The following is a 17,035-nucleotide window of genomic DNA, read 5'->3' as shown; positions in this document are numbered from 1 at the left end:
GAGGGAGGAATAAATTGCTTCACATGCACTGAGAATGTCAGATACTGAACCTGCAGTACACAGGAGTCTGTCCAGAAGTTACAGATGGAACAGTAGGAGCATTGGTATAAACCTGCTATACATATAGTGAAGGACTGAAGCATTTATTATGTGTCACATGCCGTGTAGGAAATGTTTAAAACATTACACACGAAGCTTTAATGCTAACCATCTGCTTTTTGTTAGATAGACTGATGTTTGTTTGGTCAGCTGCCAGTGTGCTGAGAAGTCCCAGAACACATTTTTTTTTTTCCTGTGTGTTTTCTGATGTGTTGTGTAAACCTGTCATCATCTATTTGAGATGGTGATCACTGACATGATACATAAACTGCTTGGAGGCAGGTATACAGTGATTTTGTAGTGAAGCTACACCATGCAAGTCCGACTGCTGGATTTACTTGGTAAGTATATTCCTATCTAGGAAGAGAGAAGAACCATTTCTGATGCTTTACTTTCTGTAAAGACACAAAACATTTAATAATCTTCACAGATCATAGAATCATAGAATCAACCAGGTTGGAAGAGACCTACAAGATCATCCAGTACAACCTATCCCCCAGCCCTATCCAGTCAACTAAACCATGGCACTAAGTGCCTCATCCAGGCTTTGCTTCAATACCTCCAGGGATGGTGACTCCACCACCTCCCTGGGCAGCCCATTCCGATGCCAATCACTCTCTCTGGGAAGAACTTCCTCCTAACATCCAGCCTATACTTCCCCCAGCACAAAGATGCCACAGATGTTTGCAAACAAACTGATTCCAAAGTCTTTGCTGAAATTTTCACACTAAGACCTGGAACTGAACTTGAAATGCTGCAACACACACAACAATGTTCTTTCATTCATTATTCTGATGAAAAAATAAAAATGGCCAAAGATTTATTTCTAATTTCTCCTTTGTTTCTATCATTATAGTTACAGCAATTAAAAAATTGCCCTTTTATTTATTTATTTACATAATATCACTCAGAGGCAGGTCAAAGATTTCAAAGTTTGTAGGGAAAAGGTCTATTCCACTCTTCTGTTTTGTATATATTTCATTAATTAAGTCATGCAGATTAATTAAGTCTGCACTTTGGCCACAACAACCCCAAGCAGCACTACAGGCTGGGGACAGAGTGGCTGGAAAGCAGACAAGAGGAAAGGGATCTGTGGGTGCTGGTAGGTAGTAGGCTGAAGATGAGCCAGCAGTGTGCCCAGGTGGCCAAGAGAGCCAATGGCATCCTGGCCTGCATCAGGAGCAGTGTGGCCAGTAGGACAAGGGAGGTTATTCTTACCCTGTACTCAGCACTGGTCAGGCCACATCTTGAGTACTGTGTCCAGTTCTGGGCCTCTCAATTCAAGAGAGATGTTGAGATGCTGGAACATGTCCAGAGAAGGGCAACAAGGCTGGTGAGGGGCCTGGAACACAAACCCTATGAGGAGAGGCTGAGGGAGCTGGGGGTGTTTAGCCTGCAGAAGAGGAGGCTCAGGGGGGACCTCATTGCTGTCTACAACTACCTGAAGGGAGGCTGTAGCCAGGTGGGGTTGGTCTCTTCTCCCAGACAACCAGCAACAGAACATGGGGACACAGTCTCAAGTTGTGCTGGGGGAGGTCTAGGCTGGATGTTAGGAGAAAGTTCTTCCCAGAGAGAGTGATTGGCATTGGAATGGGCTGCCCAGGGAGGTGGTGGAGTCGCCATCCCTGGAGGTGTTGAAGCAAAGCCTGGATGAGGCACTTAGTGCCATGGTCTGGTTGACTGGCTAGGGCTGGGTGCTAGGTTGGAGTGGATGATCTTGGAGGTCTCTTCCCACCTGGCTGATTCTATGATTCTATCATTCTATGATTATTACAGCTTTTCCAATACACATCAGAAACTAGAGATGTGGTTGATTAGATTATTCAAGATCACCTCTGCATATTTGATTTGTTTTAAACAGCATTTAAAAGTTATTTACAAAACATTGCTACTAAATAGTTTTATCTGTTCAGGAGCAAACAGCTTTGTGCATTTAGTACCTTTGAGTGTTCTATACCATAAAACTCATGGTTCAGGATGTTCCAGTGGTGTGCCCAGAAGGCAGTTGCTAACCCATTTGAATGCCAGTTGTTAGCATTCATACCTCCTCCCTCATTAGCAAAACTTTCTTAAATAAGCTAATTGGCAATCTGAAGGCAATTTTTAAGAGCCTACTGGTGGTATGTGCTATTCTGGGATTTTCTTTAATAGTTTGTAATCAGGTCAAGAATCTGCATGTATTAGAGAGGCTGTGTGTTTGAATCCCTCAGAAAACATATCAGCACTGCACCAACTAAGTGTTTATGGACCTATTGTAAAACATGTATGAAATTTTAGAGAGCTTTAATGTAGGCACATAAAGATTGTCAGAGCTGGTTAGCCTGAGCATAACCTAGATCCCCACGTTTTCTGGTAGCACTGACAGTACAGACCTGGAAGAAACAAGACAAGGCACTTTAATTTATTCACTATTATTTTTGTAGACAATAGTTTATTCCAAAACCTTTGCTTGTCTGCTGCTTTGGCAGTGCTTCTGGGACTTTCAGACATGCACATGGAGATTTGTGACTTAACATCACACAGAAGTTTTTGAAAGTTGCTTTAAAATGTATTTGCCTGAGTACTTAGTTTCAGAGGTATTTTTTTTGTCCTACTTTTTAATCCTGTCTGGTCATGTAAATATCCATCTTTCTGGATTTCTTCATACCAATTTCTGCTATTCTAACCTATCAAGGCAAAAAGTTCTGTTAACCACCTCTGTAATCCCTGAAGAATTATTTCTTCTTACCAGTGAATTAATTTGGACTGTGTTGGCTTTTCACTTCATTGATGCTGCTTAAGATTTTAAACCATGAAAACTTCCTAACTGCTGAGTGGAACAGGCTATTTAATGCAGTTTCCTCTTATGTCACTCACTGAAGTGGTCTTAGGATTTTGATATCTCAAATATTGTAGTGGATCTCTTTGTAACCAGTTCAGGCAGTCCCAAACATTTCAAACTCTGGAGACCTTATCTGTGTCCCAGTTGACTCAAATAGAGCTGTCAGCCGCAGGCTCACTTTAATACAAGCATTTTTGGCCTTCAATCAAATCTTAGCCCAAGATTGCATTTTCTCTCAAGTTTCCTGGCAAGCACAGAGTGTCAGAAAAGTTGCCCAAGTCTTCTCCCTTCCACAGTCCCACTCCAAATATCTGCCTTCATCTTGTCCCTGATTGCCACATAGGTATCAGTCATGGCTGAAAGGCTTTTGTGTTCTGACTCACGCTTTACTGTCTCTGAAACCCTCTCTTGCTGCAGCCTCAAAATTGTCCTGCCACTGTGCTGGGTCTCCCTGCCACAGCAGCAATCTTTTGGCAGGATTTGACTGAAGGCCAGGAAATGCTTCTCAGTTTGGAACTTCTTAGATGAAAAAAAACTCATGTGAATGTCATGTACTAAAGATGCTTTTGTTTTCTCATACATAACTGAGTAAAATAAGGCTGTGGACCCACATTACTATAACTGGAGTAAGTGCTAGCTACTTAAGACAGAAAACAAGGAATAAATGTGCATTTCCAGTCAGTCTTGAAAGCTGATGGCTCCAAGTGCCAGAGGAAGGGGTAATATATCCTGGCAGGTGTGGATAGCTGTAACTGTCCATTTGACCTATGTGCAGACACTGAAGAAGCAGATAATTTCAAAGTCTGTGTTGTTATACATTTGCTCTATTTCTTCCTATTGGCTGCTAACCATAGCAACCTGGACTGTTCCAGTAGGCCCCAGCTTGTTTTAGGGTTCCATGTGATAGCACATTGCAGATGTTCAGGTGTAAATCTACTGTGCAAATGGAGAGTGGAAGTGTGAACTTAGACGTAACAATGCAACTTCTCTCACTTCATTATGAACATTGTCAGCTCTCCTGTGCAAAACAAACACACAGACGTGTCAGACAACCTGATCCACTTTTAGTCTTTTCCATGGAATCTTTGCACAAAGCAGAAAGGCAGCATGAGAAGCTAACTTCATATCCAGCTCTCACAACAGTGTAATTACTGTGTTGATAGACGCAGCTGGCATGCAGTTATTTGATCTGTTATTGATCTACAGAGGGAGGAGAGCTTCTCTGGGATATGCAAGAAAATGACTAATGGCCAGGTACACTGAGAACAATATCTCCAGAACTTTCCTAGTTTAGATGTAGCCTTTTTATATAAGATGCAGCTTAATGAAGCATAAAGTTCCTGTACTGTGATTCAACAACCACTCCTGAAAAGTTGATGTGCAGAAATGTTCTGTGTCTGAGCGAGGAATGCTGTATTTACTTTTGTATGACCAGTAACAAGGGAAGAAGTGACTGTGTTGGAAATGTTACAGGATATTTACTCTGCTATTGTGAGGAAGAAGTTCTTTACAGTGAGGGTGGTGAGACACCAGAACAGATTGCCCAGGGAGGTTGTGGCTGCTCCCTCCCTGGAGGTGTTCAAAGCCAGGTTGGATGAGGCCTTGAGCAACCTGTTCTAGTGGGAGGTGTCCCTGCCTATGGCGAGGGGTTGAAACTGGATGAGCTTTGAGGCCCCTTCCAACCTAAACCATTCTGTGATTTTGGGTATTGGGTTATATGCTGTCTTCTATTCTTTTTTTGCTTCCCCTTCCTTCTGAGCAAGCAGTGATGGAAGCTCAATGTCTAGGGATGCCTTTGCCCTAGTGCTGCTCAGCGCTGTGCTGGATGCAGTTTAATGGGGATTTAGCTCTCTGATAAACTTGTGGCCAGTTACCAAACCAGCTATTTAAAAACAGCATCTTGCAAGCAGTTCCCTCCCACTCCCATCTCTCTTCCCGTTCACTATGCTGGGTGTTTGTTTCAGTGGAGTGTTATTTCACTTCTCTCCCGTTTTTCAGGCTCAGCAACCAAAATCTCTGCTCTCTATCTGAGTATGTGTGAGCTCTTGTTATTTTTTGACAATACCTAATTATCCTAATTATTTTCTATGCATTTGAATCCTATCAGCTGAGGTTAAAATGGTTCTGATGTATTCCTGGGCCATATTTCATCTGATAAGCTCCCACACGTGGTGTTCCTGTTTTTATGTGGCCTTCTTTTCTCTAGCAGTGAACAGAATGAATGATCCTTTACTAATGGTGCTGAATTCTAGCACATCCATACACATAGAAAGAATAGCCTATAATGAAGTGGCATTTTTATGAACCTCATCATTTTAGGATCGAGGTAAGCATTGAATAGTTTTGCCTGCTGTTCTTCTGTTTTCATTTCACTGTTTTCTTGATTCATGCTTTCTAGGCAACCAGTGAAGAATTCAGTATACAGAAGCAGGCAGTCCTTGAACAGTCCTAGCCCAGGAGAAACAGAGATGGATCTTCTCGTGACTCGAGAAAGACCTAGGCGTGGAATCCGTAACAGTGGATATGATGTAAGTTTACTGGATATATGCAGTGACATTTGCTCAGCAAAATAATCATTTACTCCTAACGCCAGGAAAGGTAGTTTGCTTCTAAACCATTGATAAGCTGCAAGCTTAACATCACAGTGTCTAGTGTGTGCTTGGCATCCTGACAAAACCTCAAGATCCTCAGCGCACAGACCTTTTCACCTGCTTTACAGTTGGACATAACTTGACAGCCTGAAATGCAAACAAAACATTTGCCCCAAAACTCATTAGTTGCCAAATTATTGCATTTTGAATTTAGATACTTCTTCAAAGTACGAGCATGACTAACTTGATACTGAGCTTTTTTTCATTGCAGTTTAAGTCCTCTGTTCATTCTGTATCCCTGATGTTGCTCTCTTGATTCAGAAGAATAAACAACCAATTTTGGGGAATTTCACTTGAGTCCAGGTGTCAATGTGTTGTGGAAATCCCCTAGGAGCAGATATTTTCTTTTTACTACATAAGAACTGTGAGAGTTTTGCATAGGTAAATGTCAAAAAGAGCCAGAGGAGTTGCTGGTTTATGGTTCAAGGAGCTCACGCAGCCAAAACAAGGCAGATGAGTTGTCTTGTGCAGTGTGAAGACACGCTGAATGCAAGCTGACACTGGCTGCAACCAGAACAGGGATAAAAATAGGCCCAGCACTGGGCTAATAAAGCATTTTTCAGTCCTTCATCACATGTACAAGATGCTTTAGCTCAGCCATCCCCTGAAGAGCAGTCCCTAGAAAAGGTCTGAACCATTCTGGAAAATGAAGGAGTTCATCTGGTGGTTGTTCATCCTCTAAACCCTTCTGGATGAGAAGCATTTTGTGTGGGGCTTAATTGTCAACTCTTGGCTGCCAGGGATGTGTTTTTAGTAAGGTGAAGGAATGCACCAAGGCCAAGGAATGTGCCAAGGTCAGGGGATGTGTTCAGGGAAGTTTAACTTTCACAGAATACTTTGGGCTGTGTTGTAGGTGTCAGATTTCTTAAATGGTTTTCTGCACTTAGATATTTCCTATCAGGTAGCATCAGTCATGTTGAGCCATACAAGTGGGTTGAGTGGTTCACTGCCCTCTCAGGCATTAGAATACATCTCTGTAGCCTGGAAAAATAAAAGTATAACCTGCTGAAATAAGTTTTACATCTTGCCAAAAAAAAGAAGATTCCTTCCTGTAAATGTTTTCTTGAATTTTGGAGCTTTCTTAGATTAAAAACCTCAGAGCAGCCTTCTCTCAGCACCTCAAAGATCACATGTTTCAAGAAAGCAAGGCCTTTTCTTTTCATTTTTAATAAGCTAATAAATGATTTTTTTTTTTCATAGATGATATTTGCCTGAAATGAATGTTGAGAACATTCTGGGAGCAGACATGGCCTCCTGCTATTAGTTCAAAATGAATGTGCCATAAGTAGCTAACAGGTTTTAAATATATACTTTACTATATTGCATGTATATATTAAAAAATAGATATATTTGAAAGAAAATTTGTTCAAAACCTTGAAAGTAAATTAATGAGCTCATGCAGATTCTGTAAAGCTCTAAAAGTAGTGATAAACTCTGTGCTTATCAGACACAAGTTTGCTTTGGCCTTTCTGTTAAGGTTGCAGTTGGGCAAGCTGTCTGCCAGAGTCATCCTTATCACTAGGTTACATAAAATTCCTTTTGCCCAGTGTGCTGCAGACTGACTGCAGTGCACTTCTCACTCTGAACACATTGCCTGTCACAAAGCAGAAAAATGCCAGGGGAAAATGGGACAGGATATTGAAATTTAGTTCTCAAGCCTCAGCCTGCAGTGTGGGCTGGTTTCTATCACTCCTGTTTGAGGTTCCTCAGAGCTGTGCTGAGCATCCAACAGGCTTGGTCTCCCAGGATACCTACAGGCACGCATTAATGTATGGAATTCATATGGATCTCACCAGTGCTGTAGCTAAAACACCTCTGTAAATCCAACCTCTGAGAAGGGGCTGAGTTGTATGCTAAATCCTTTGTCCTTGTCTTTATCTGGCTAACATCTGGTAGCATTTTTTGACATCCACTTTGATGTTCTAAAGGTTCCAGCCGCCTTGGACTCATGCTAACATCTTTCTGCTAGTATGTTATTTACCAGCAATCCTACCACAGAATAGTGAAATCTGTGTTTTATCAGCAGTTCCAAATAATTAAACTCATGAATCAAATAGCTTCTATCTTCAGGTCAGGAGATATTTGTATAGAACAACAAATTGTCTTTTTTCCCTTTTCCCCTTATCTGTTGCAAGTATGCACAGGTTACATCTTGAGGTTTATCCTTCCAACAATGGTAAATGGTGTTTTGTAGTAGAGAATGTGATTTATTTCAGCCCTGGATACTAATAGTTCTCTTGTGGGATTTCATTCACTGACATTTTTACAGGCATGAGGAGATGGAAGCAGCATGTATCCAGTTGGGACAGTATGAATTCAGAAGCAATTTGATTGAACTTGTACAAGCTAATTATACCACTGATGTTATAGTCAGACTTCTAAAAATCACCTTCTTTTTTCCTTTTTTATAGCAATGCAGGAAGAAAATGAAGGGAAACTAGCTGAAGTTTTCCTACAAGTTACTCATTTTGAGATAACTGTGCAGTTAGATTGTTCCTCCAGTCTGATGTATGAACCACTAAGGAAGCCTAAAGTTGGGGTGGTGGTCTCCAATTTGGAAGCATAATTGTAACTACATAAATTATGGTTCAATTCTAACATGAAAATGATCAATTCTTGTTTCAATTTTCTTTTTTTATTATTGCTGTGTTTTCATTAAGTACAAAATAGAGCTATACTTATAATGGCTAAAAGAGAAAACAAATTAAGATCTTTTATTGTAATGTATTGTCAGTTTTTAAGCCAACCATATAACACTTCTGAATGGCTGATAACAGGAGAAGAAAGTCAGTTTGATATTTCCTTCTGGAAATAAAGAAATATGCACCATGATTGTCCTGCAGAATATGTGACTACACACTGCTTGCAGAAGGTTAGGGGCACAGTTGCTTATCTAGTCAGAGGCAGACAAGCACTATTACATGGAGAAAAGACGAGTGCCACACCAGGAGCTACAGAGCACTCATCAGGATAGCACTGGGATTCTTAATCAGAACATAACTGCTGTATTTTGTATTTGTGGCTATTTTAAATGCTAACCCAATTCTAGCCACCTGTTATAAATAGAAGGTTGTATATATTTTGGTCTTTGATTCATTTATCCCAGTATTATACCTACATTTTACTGATAGAGTTAGCAGAAATTGGTTGCTTTTTCAGGTTTCTCACTTAAAATGTCTTCTTAAAACCCACAGGCTGTAGGACTGATCTGACAGAATATTGACAAAGTTAGGTGTTTCAACTGTCTGCAGTGAATGCAATAATGCTGGTGTTTTTCTGTCTCAGAATTACAGATGAAAAATCAAGGGGGTGATTTCTGCTTGCATTTATCTGTGCAGAAGGAATTACCTTAGGAGTAACCCTTCACATTAAGTTGTATCTGTTCAATGGAGTACACACTGCTCACACATTAGTTTTGGACACATTTCTGTGTAACTGCTGTTCAGTGGCTAGGCAAGGCAGTGACTGGGACAGTTGTTAGTGGCCCTCACTGGGTTAGAAAGTTCAGGAAGTTCTGAAATCTTAATGTGTGAGAATGGACAAAAGAATTTCAGTCTCTAGCTGTAACAAGTGGTCCTTCATAGTGATGGTACTATTTAGGGTGTCACACTCCTCCTGGCACAGTTGTACTCCCATTGATACTAACAGCTAAGAAAATAACTTAAACATCAATTCTAATTGTTTTTCAGTGAATCATTGACAGTTTAACCTGCTCCAGAGTGTCCCTGGTAGTTTTCATTGCGAGCACAGCAGGATATAGAAGGCTGTTGTAGTCGCCTGCATCACATCACTCCTTTCTAGTATTTGTCACGTGTTTATATTGTCACAATTCCTGACTTTGTATATGTTACATCTGCATTTGAGAGTGTTTTGTGTGAAGCAGCACAAGTGCTGTCTTGTAAGGCTTTTTACATATGCTGCTTTTATTCCATCCAACAGACTGAGCCCGAAATTATAGAAGAAACAAATGTTGACCGTGTCAATGAGCCTCGGAGTTACGTCAGGTCCCGTCAGGCCAAAGGCCACTCGGAGACCTCAACTTTAAGTTCTCAGCCCTCCATTGATGAGGTCCGACAGCAGATGCATATGCTCTTGGAAGAGGCTTTCAGCCTGGCCTCTGCAGGCCACGGAGGACAGAGCAGGCAGGAGGCATACAGCTCAGCACCGCACCTGCCCTACTCGGAGGTTGTGACCAGTGCCCCTGGTACCATGACCCGTACTAGAGGGGGAGTACAGTGGGTACCCACATACAGACCAGAAATGTATCAGTACAGTTTACCAAGACCAGTAAGTGAAACTTCTCTTTAGTATACTGTAATATCAAAGATAATTCCACTCCGAGGCATGGTTTTTTTAAGCAGTAGCCCCCATCTACATGCTTAAAACCAGATGTGAAGCCATAATCAGAGTAAATAAGCGTGGGTAGTGAGGTGTATATATGTATGGATGGATGGATGTAAGCTTACCCATACTCATCTCTTGCAGGAAGACTCAGTATCTTACTTTAGCAGCAAGGCTGTCTCGTCTAAATTGTGCTTGAAAGAATAGACTGAGCTAAAACTGCAGACTTCCCACCAGATCAAAGATGTGTTTGTATGTCTCCTATTCACTGAATGCATGCTAGGAAGTAACCTGGTTCTGTAGTGCAACTCTGTATGCAGTTGAGTATGAAACACTCAAGACTTCTGCATGAGGTCCATCACTGAGGAGCATCATCTCACAGGAGTGAACCAAGTTAATCAGAGTGACCTGAAATATGGGCCATTACTGACAGTCTTGGAGCTATAGCTGTTTTCTTGGGGCTCTAGAGGTGGTTTAATTCCACAGGTTTTTTTGGTTGACCTCATGTAAGTCACTGTCCATTCCTCCATTTTCTAGCCTCAAATTGTGGCTAACATGTCTTTACCTCACAGAAGTAATAAATGAATAAAGGACTTAAACCCATAGGTGGAAATTATGAATGGAATTTTGTAGGTACCTAGACAGCAATCACGGTAGCACAGTGCACACCCTCAGCATGTGGAACTGCCCCTGAATTCCCACATACAGGACTGTGCAAGTGAACAATGTGTTTTGCTTCTGCCAGGTACAAACCTAAAGCAGAGGTGATTGCTTCCAGATAAGAAATATCCCATCTAAGAGTATCGCTGTGTAAAGTTCATTTTAAGGCATTTTTGGTCAGAAACAAATACTTTTTTTTTTAAAGGATGCATTTCAAATTGAGTCCTTTACTCTGGCTAGAACATGAGGACAACACAGAAAAATGTCCTTAGTTCAAAATAATTGATAATACTATTTGTAATACTATGGCTTGCTTCCATGACAATAAAAATCTAACATTAAAGGATGCACATCCACTAACACACAAGAGAAACCCCAAATCTACCCCTCAGTCTCTGTCTACCCTCTTATGCTCAAACAGCATCTGGAGTCACCCTCTGAAACATTAGCCCATGTGCTGTTCCTTTAAAATAGTGGAGTAAAAGAGAATTTCATACTTGGTACAAATACATGCTGAGGGCAAGATGTGGGATGAAAGGCTTGTGGAGCCAGAAGGAAGTGTTCAGCTCAGCCAACAAGAGCGCTGACAGATTTTCAGACACAGAAGAGGCATTGCAGACCATTTCAAGTCCAGTGCTATTAGGAGATATCTAATTGAGGTTTTCCCTTGATGCAGGTAGCATTTGGGTTTTTTTTCTATTCAGTTCTTCTATTAAGACTCAGAATTTCCAACTGCTGTCTAGGAAATGTACCAGTGCATTTTTAGATTACTTCCCCCCCCCCCCCCATCTAATTATAGAAATAATTTAAATACCAATGTAACATAGAATCAACCAGGTTGGAAGAGACCTCCAAGATCATCCAGTCCAACCTAGCACCCAGCCCTAGCCAGTCAACTAAACCATGGCACTAAGTGCCTCAGACTTTGTAGGTGGCATGAAATGAAAAATAATTCAGATGTGCCTTTTAGGAACTCAACCCAGCTTTAAAAGGGGTGGCAGTGAGAGGCCAGAGGTCTGTATTGCTTTTCCCTTAGAGACACTGACATCAAAAATCAGTATTTGAGCAGTTACCTTTTCTCTGTGTTAATGCAGACTTGAGAAAGAAGGTATTGGAACACTGTCTAATGGTTACTGAAAGATGGTGGGGTTTGATATTTAGTGTGGGATTTATATTGCCAAATTCAAACATAAATGTAGGTGTTAAGTCTGAGCTAATCATGTAAATCCTGTAGGCTCATTCCACAGGCTGGATAGAGAGTGACTAATCCTATGGTAATGGGCCTTTAGCTTTCTCTGCTGTTTGTGGAAGTAAGCTTCTCAGGCTAAAGCAGGTATTTCATGTTTAGAGGGTCAAAGTCCCACTACTGGACTTGATATTTTTTATTTTTCAAACCCAAAAAGTCTGTGTTTTGATCCTGGGCAGTCTTCTCATCATTTGTTATTTGCTATTGCTGTCATCTTGGTTTCAACCCTGGGCATTGTTCTGAAGTATCATTAAAAGAAGCATAATTTACAAGAAACCCTCCAACCCAACTCCAAAGTGCATTGGAGAGACATCATCCCTCTGTCTTTTAGTATATTTAACAAAATGATGACCTCTGTTCTGTAACAGCACAAAGAATTTGCAAACATCTGATGCCATGGGTTTCATGCTCGTGATTACTTCTCCTTCACGTGTATTAGTGATGAGATCCAGAATCACTATGGGCAAGTTGCTTAATTTTTGTGTCTGAGTGGGTTGGTCCTGTGTTCCTCTGAATTACTTTGCTTTTTCAGAACTGTTTGAGATCTTTGCTTTAGAAAGTTGCAGAGCTTGTTTGGGTTTTTTTGTGAAGCATCTTCTTTTCATCTTTTCAAGGCTAAAAGGAAGAGGTGGAATTATGCATTGCTCACAGGCAGCTTCACTTCACTAGATGCTGCTCTGAAGGTGTTTTCTGAATCCTTAAAATCCTTTGCTTCTGGAGGAAGCTAAAATACTGAGATCTTTTTCCTGTGAGCCCAAAGCAGCTGTTGAGTCTCACATATTGATAACAGATCTGCTTTGCTAGCAAGGTTCCAAATGTCACAGAGACAGTGTTTAATGTGCTTTATTTTAATTAGACTCCATCTTGTCTTCAAACGCATTTGTCCAGGTCTTCTTGCATATCCTAAAATCTCCAAGCACTGCAAATTCTCAGATAAAATGCTGTTACTATTGCTGACACAAAAAAACAAAGAACTGTCTGTTGCTCAGCTCATGAAATAGGTATTTAGTTCCTGACTTTGAGTTTTTAATTTGACTGAGATCTATTGGTGTTTCAAAAAAGAGTTTTTCTCCTTTACAGGCTTACAGATTTTCTCAGCTTCCTGAGATGGTAATGGGTTCTCCTCCTCCTCCAGTCCCTCCCAGGACGGGTCCTGTGGCTGTTGCTTCTCTCAGGAGGTATTTATCTGCTGTTTAATTTTGGGTATGATCTCTAAAGACCACTGTTGTAATACAAGCCAGGGCAGACCCTGAAGGGGCGCTTAAAAGCTGCTTACAAGGCACTTACAAAGATATATCCATGAAGTTAGAAACATATTGGGTTTATTTCATTTTAATATGAAGAGGAAATGAATAATGATGAATTTTCTCTTCTATGAACTAATAAGTTTTAATAGAATTAGGAAATCTAGGCTCCAATTTCTTTTAAAACAGACATTGCCTTGACTGGCATAACAGCACGTTGCATTGCAGATCTGTGGTCGATAACTCCCACTCTCACTCTGCCTGCTTTTCTCCACTGTTAGGACTTGCAACAAGATAGGGATGAATTGTAAGGTGTTTCTGGGTGCAGGGATTTCTGCCTAGCTTCCAGATATCCCATACCTGCATTTCTGAAGCCAAGTACATGCAAAAGCCTGATTGCCTTAGCTTAGTGCATGCTTTTTGCCTTTTCCTAGAGCTTGGCACTCTATAAAAATGTATTTCATGGAATTTTTTATGGTTTGTGATGGATGAACTCGTTTACCCTTCACTGCTGTGCAGTTAGGTACTGCCTGGTGCCAGCTGCAATTGGAGGCTCTGCAGGCCTGCTGAGTGTGGCTGTGGAGCAGCAAAGCCACACGATATGGACACTGTTGACCTATTCTTGCTCATGCATTACATTTTATCTCTAAGTCAACTAGGATGCACCCTTTCAAAAGATGTTAGTACTTGCCTAGTGCAGGTAATGTTACTTACCATAACAGACTCCTACTATATGACACTATGCCATATATATGTAATAATACAGTAATACAGTCTTCTGTTGATGAACTGTGGTAAAGCTCTGGGTTTTGTGTTGCATGCCAGAGGTATTTGAAGCAGCAAGCAAAGGCTCTATGTCAATGGTAATAACACTGGAAAAGTAGAAACCAGGCTAAAGATGTTGTTTTCAGACTTCTCCAATAGAGTTCTCAAATTGCTCTCAAACTTTTGTCACACTAGGCCAAAATGAGATAGCTGATTCCTATCTGGCTTGCCATACTGCAGCTCGTGGGTAATTATGTGGCTATGCATCTCATTTGTCAGTCAGAGTGATAAAAGTTTCTAATTTTTTGTTTCTTACTGTACAGGTCTACATCAGATATTGGCAGTAAAGTGAGAATACCTGAATCCAGTGGGGCAGATCAGGCTCAGCATCATGATCAAGCATCTTTTGCACCTGGCTCGAGAGCTCAGATGTCTGTTGGTCCACTTGATCAATCAGCTTTTCACTCAGGTGAAATAACAGTACAGGCCCAACATGCAGCTTTGAGAGCCTCACAATTTGTTTTGCATAAAAATGCCTGTATGTGATACAGCAAATAGAGGTATTATTGGGAGAAAGACTCTGAAGTGTCTCTTTTCCAGTGCAACTGAAGGAGCCCTACAAAAGATTGCTCCTTTGTAAACGCAACATTAGCTACATTGTAAAATACTACTCATGCTGCAGATGCATCAGGAAAATGGTCATTTCTGATCCAGCAGTAATGTGCCACATGCTGGCAAAAGCAGAAGATATAGTACTGGGAGTGCCACATGACTTGGATGTTGTGTTACACCATGTACAGAAACAACCATGGCAGGGTAGATGGTGACAGGGTTCTGAGGGGCATGGAGAAAGGAGGAGGAGGATCCTTCTCTAATTTTATCAGTCAAGTAGAGCAGGCCAAATGCTTCAAAACAGAGGAGGTACAGTGGGCCTGTAAGTAGTACTGCAGAAGGAGGCCTAATGGCATTCAGCTCTGCCACATGTGAGACCGAGGTTTTCCAACCCGACAGTTCCTTGTAAGAAACTTAACCACTAGGCTTGTCACAGGAGTGTGCTGCTGAGGGCAAGTAAAGTGAAGATGTGTGCCCCCTTCCCTTTAAAACACAAGGCAGCAGCAAGCACTCTGCTTAGTCAAAGGTGTCATCTGTTAGCTCATATCCCCTCCTGTTTTGGAGCAGGTTGTTCTTGCTCAAGTGCAGGTTGAAATGTCCTAGTGAGTTCCGGGTCCTTTTGATAAGAGTTTCGTTTATGAATGAATGGATTTAATCTTGAGTTTAAGCTGATACACTGTTTTGATGCTATCTGGATAACACTTGCTTAGGAAAATATTTGAAATAGCTTCTTACTGTCAAAATATATTTTCTTGAAGAGCTGTAGAAAGCAACAGTGTCAGTTTGAAGGGTTGAAAACTAATAGGTTTATGAGATAGTACTCTGTTGAACTGCCAAGGAAGTTTGCTTTCTTGGCTGTCTCAGAAGTAATAGTTATCTTCTCCTATAGTAGAACAGTATTTAGCTTCTTCTACTGAGAATAGCAACAGGGATATGCAAATCTCTTGTCAATTAATGAAATGTAGTAGGTTTGAAGGATCCATTAACTCATCATACCTTCTGCAAATGCTGCATGTCCATGTGAAAAGAGCAGATGCTCCCCCTTTGAATTTAAAGCATTTCAGTCTACAAAATATGCCACAGGGCTAAGAGCTCTTTCTTTGTCTGCAGTAATATGTTCTGTGTGATACACTTTTTCTATAATTTCCAGTGATCTGGAGGTTTTATTGCTGTGTAGTTAAACCATATTGTGTTACCACTGAAGAGTGGAAGCATTTCAGAGGAGACAGCAACCTCTGTACTCTGTGCCACAGTAATTCTGTGGGTAGTTGGAGAAAACTTTCAAGAGGCTGTAATGCAGAGAATGACAAGGAGAGCTGTGAGAAACCAGCAACTGTAATGAAAGGGTTTCTAATGTTCTCATTGGAAAAAACTATAATTATTGCCTCAATACGTGAGTAAGCATTGCTGCAAGTGCTGGTTTGGCATGAAACAGCCTAATGCTGCTCTCATGCAGCCTATCAACATCAGTTCTAACATAATGATGTTGCAGTTAAGAATAGGGATAAGATGTTACACTAGCTAATTGAGTCTTCATTCTGAACAGTAGCTCATTGTGGTGTGGTTAAATGATGCCCCAGTCAGATGGTGGGAGCCTTATACCCAACTAATGGTGATAATATTCTCACCAATGAAAAAAAACCAACCAACCAGAAAATCAGTGATTCTGGTCACTTCATAAGAATTACCTTCTAATTTATTTACTGAGAAAGTCAATTATTCATTCTATCCACTCTGTTTCTTAATAGGAAATACAGTACCAGCAGTGTTTGCCATACCAGCAGCAAACCGACCTGGCTTCACAGGCTACTTTATCCCAACACCACCCACTGCATACAGGAACCAAGCCTGGATGCCCTATGCTGGAGAGAATGAATTACCTGGGCAGTGGGCAGACTCAGTAAGCATCTTTGCTTTCCTAACTTTTCCTGATTTGCAAAGGAGGACTTTTAAGCAATGCTGAGTGATCAGTGAAGAATCTGAGGAGGATAATTCTTCCTTGAATGGAAACAATCTCTAGTAACCAGAAATATGAGGTAGGGCATAGGTACTTCAGCTGTCCATCTTGTGAATTGTAAGTATGGTCTTCTGGAGTTCTAATTGATTCACTGGGTTAGGGACCCATTCCAAGTTGGATGGTTACATGCCAATTTGTCTCCCAAGACAGAGGTTAAACATTTGGATATGCACATGGCAGGAGCAAGTGATTCTGCCTCTCGAAGTGTCTTTGTACTGTTTGTAAGATGGAGGGCACCTTTTCCTCCTGGAGACTTCTCTCAAGACAGTCTGGCTCCTGAATCCTATGTCCCAGACCTGCCACAGCCCCACTGTGGAGGGTTTCAAGTCCTCCCACAGGCTGCAGTGACAGGCCATAAGTTAAATAACAAATTGCATAATCCTAGTCTGGGACAGATGTAATTGTTAGTGCAAAGTATACCTACATTCCAAAGAAGTAAAGTTGTGACATCCTAAAATGAATTGCAGCAGTTTATCATCTTTAAAGCAATTTCCAAAATGTAGGGATTCTTTTTCCACTTGGGAAAAAATGATCAATTCTACTGCTGAAGCTCACATCTGTTATTTATGTAGAGCCAAT

At 41.0% G+C, this 17,035-nt stretch overlaps 1 protein-coding gene across 4 annotated transcripts in view; it reads left to right on the top strand.

Annotated features, from left to right (window-relative positions):
* Window positions 1–17,035, top strand: part of KIAA1549L (KIAA1549 like) — a 121,308-nt gene that overhangs the window by 98,150 nt on the left and 6,123 nt on the right. For 3 of the 4 annotated variants that reach the window (XM_064163800.1, XM_064163803.1, XM_064163802.1), the window contains exons 16-20: window positions 5,319–5,448; window positions 9,511–9,858; window positions 12,899–12,996; window positions 14,151–14,296; window positions 16,188–16,339. In XM_064163800.1, the coding sequence (XP_064019870.1) occupies window positions 5,319–5,448; window positions 9,511–9,858; window positions 12,899–12,996; window positions 14,151–14,296; window positions 16,188–16,339 (874 nt within the window). The remainder of the gene's footprint in view (window positions 1–5,318; window positions 5,449–9,510; window positions 9,859–12,898; window positions 12,997–14,150; window positions 14,297–16,187; window positions 16,340–17,035) is intronic. The other variant, XM_064163801.1, reaches the window with a different exon arrangement.

Source organism: Pogoniulus pusillus, chromosome 24, assembly GCF_015220805.1.
Source record: "Pogoniulus pusillus isolate bPogPus1 chromosome 24, bPogPus1.pri, whole genome shotgun sequence".
NCBI lineage: Eukaryota > Metazoa > Chordata > Aves > Piciformes > Lybiidae > Pogoniulus > Pogoniulus pusillus.
This window is presented reverse-complemented; position numbering and strand designations above follow the sequence as displayed.